General features: G+C 31.5%; 1 protein-coding gene across 1 annotated transcript in view; it reads right to left on the bottom strand.

Moving 5' to 3' along the window:
* c2cd3 (C2 domain containing 3 centriole elongation regulator) overlaps nt 1–2,308 on the bottom strand; it is a 26,598-nt gene that overhangs the window by 11,105 nt on the left and 13,185 nt on the right. Inside the window, 1 exon segment of the mRNA XM_016465541.1 lies at nt 186–266. Coding sequence (XP_016321027.1) covers nt 186–266 — 81 coding nt within the window.

Below are 2,308 nucleotides of genomic sequence, written 5' to 3'. Positions count from 1 at the left end.
TATATAAAAATAATGTAATAAAATTAACAAGAATATTTCCAAGTAAAACAGACAAGTTTTTAAATTCTAAAAAGTAAATATTGTAAAAATAAATAAATAATAATACTATATTATATATCAATTAACACTACAACATAAAAATAAATCAAAAACTTAAATCCTATTAATATTCAAGACTTTCATACCACTTCTTTTATGAATCAGATCTGCAAGTCTAATTTTCACAGTGCCCAAGACAGTGTCCTTCGATCTTGTGGTATCAGCCACTACAATGAGATAAACAAAACACGCAGTATATTAGTATTTATAATGCTGGAATGGAGTGATAATACTAAAAACTAACAAGTAAATATTAAATGATTCTAAACAGTAAGTGTATAGACATAAAAATACATTTAAAAATGTGCCTGAAAATATGTACAGTAAACAGGTAAAATATCCTTTTCAAACAGAACTAAAAATAAAATAATAATCTATACCACTTATGTAATGTAATAATACTGAATCAGCAGACAAAACTCAATCTACCCACTAATTAAAAGCCATTTTTTATTCCATACAACACAGATCTACACCTACACACATTTTTGGATCTTTTGCACGATGGGATTATGCAATAAAGAGCTGCATGCTTTGTGGAGTCATATGTAAACCAAAGATATCAAAACATCCTTAAAAGAAGTGTGTCATGTGAAACAAAATTTAAATCTCCACATGTCTGTCTACCTTTCCAAGTCGGGTAACTCACTTTTGCGTGTGTCTCTGTTGTAAATGGTGAAGACGGCCACTGCCTCCTGCAGGAGTTCAGCCAGACTGACACTCTCCCTGCTGTCTCTCTGCACCAGCAGGTTACAGCAGAACTCGGCGTGATGTTCAAACTCTGGGCAGAAACTTCGGGCCGCCACACGTGTACTTCGAACCTCACTGTCCGGCAGGAAGGACAACTGCACGGTGATGAAGGAGTTGAGCCCCACTTCAGAGTAATACAGCAGTGAGCTGTCTGCATCTGCAAGAGCTCTGAGAAACAAAAAGATGGCAAATAAAAATACAATTTAGATGCCAAAATTATACTCCATGTAATGTTAAATCAATTTAATCAAGCTAGACTGCTGTTGGGGTAATTGGTTAAAAGCTAAAGGCAGATTTGAGGCAGACTGACTCACTTGGCTGCAGCTTGTAGACCGGCTGCTCTGTGCACCTGCACAACCAGCATCACTCTGCGGGACGGCACAACCCCACTCTTCACTCCCACACTCTTCATTGGTCGAGACTTGTACTGAACACTCACTTCAAGCAGCCCTACAGGTAAGCACAGATGAAAACAGGTTTTACTTTATTATATTGGTTTAAAATCCATATAACACTATATATGTTATCATATATGCAGTTTTAAGATAATAAGATATGCAACTACCAGGGGGCTGAGGCTGTGTGTCGACAGGTCGGTCGGTTCTTGGTACCAGAGGAAGGGAGAAAAGTTGTGCATCGGTTTGACCCTGTTTCTGCATGGTTACCATGGCACACAGTTTGGACATGGGCAGCAGTCCTCTGGCTACTAGCTGATCTCTAACATTTGGATAATAATACCTGCAAATGTTTCAATAGGCTTGTAAATAACTTTCCAAACAAATATTAAAAATATTACTAAAAATGAGACATGTTTTTAAATTCTCCAAATGTGAAAAATAAATGAATAGAATTAAATAATAAAAATATTACTAAATAAAAGCAAATGTTTTTAAATGCTAAAATGTAAAATAAAATAAAATAATAAAAGTATAAAAAATAAAATAAAATAATAAATGTATAAAAATAATAATATTGGCAAATAAAATATTGCTAAAATAAAATTATGCTTTAAATGTTTAAACGTAAAAAATAAATAAATGAAAATATTTCCAAATAAGAGAGACAAATAAATAAATAAAATAGTCAAAATAAATAAGTCATATTTAAAAAAATAAATAAAAATAAATAAAAATATTACTACATATGTGACATGTTTTTAAATTATACAAATGTAAAAAAAAATACATGAATAGAATTAAATAATAAAAATATTACCAAATAAAAGCAATATATTTTGAATGCTGAAATAAATAAATGTAAAAAATAAACAAATGAATAAAATGAAATAATAATAATATTGGCAAATAAAATATTGCTAAAATAAAATAATGCTTTAAACGTTTACAGTACACCGAATCTCGTGGATTACAGTTTGCAACTAGACAGATGTACGGTTACTTCCTCTACAGTCAAAAATCTGGGTGTTATATTAGATAGCAACTTGTCTTTTGAAAATCAT

Source organism: Sinocyclocheilus anshuiensis, unplaced genomic scaffold (assembly GCF_001515605.1).
Source record: "Sinocyclocheilus anshuiensis isolate Anshui unplaced genomic scaffold, SAMN03320099.WGS_v1.1 scaffold144, whole genome shotgun sequence".
Taxonomy (NCBI): Eukaryota; Metazoa; Chordata; class Actinopteri; order Cypriniformes; family Cyprinidae; genus Sinocyclocheilus; species Sinocyclocheilus anshuiensis.
The sequence above is the reverse complement of the archived record's forward strand: the minus strand, read 5'-3'. Positions and strand labels throughout refer to the sequence as shown.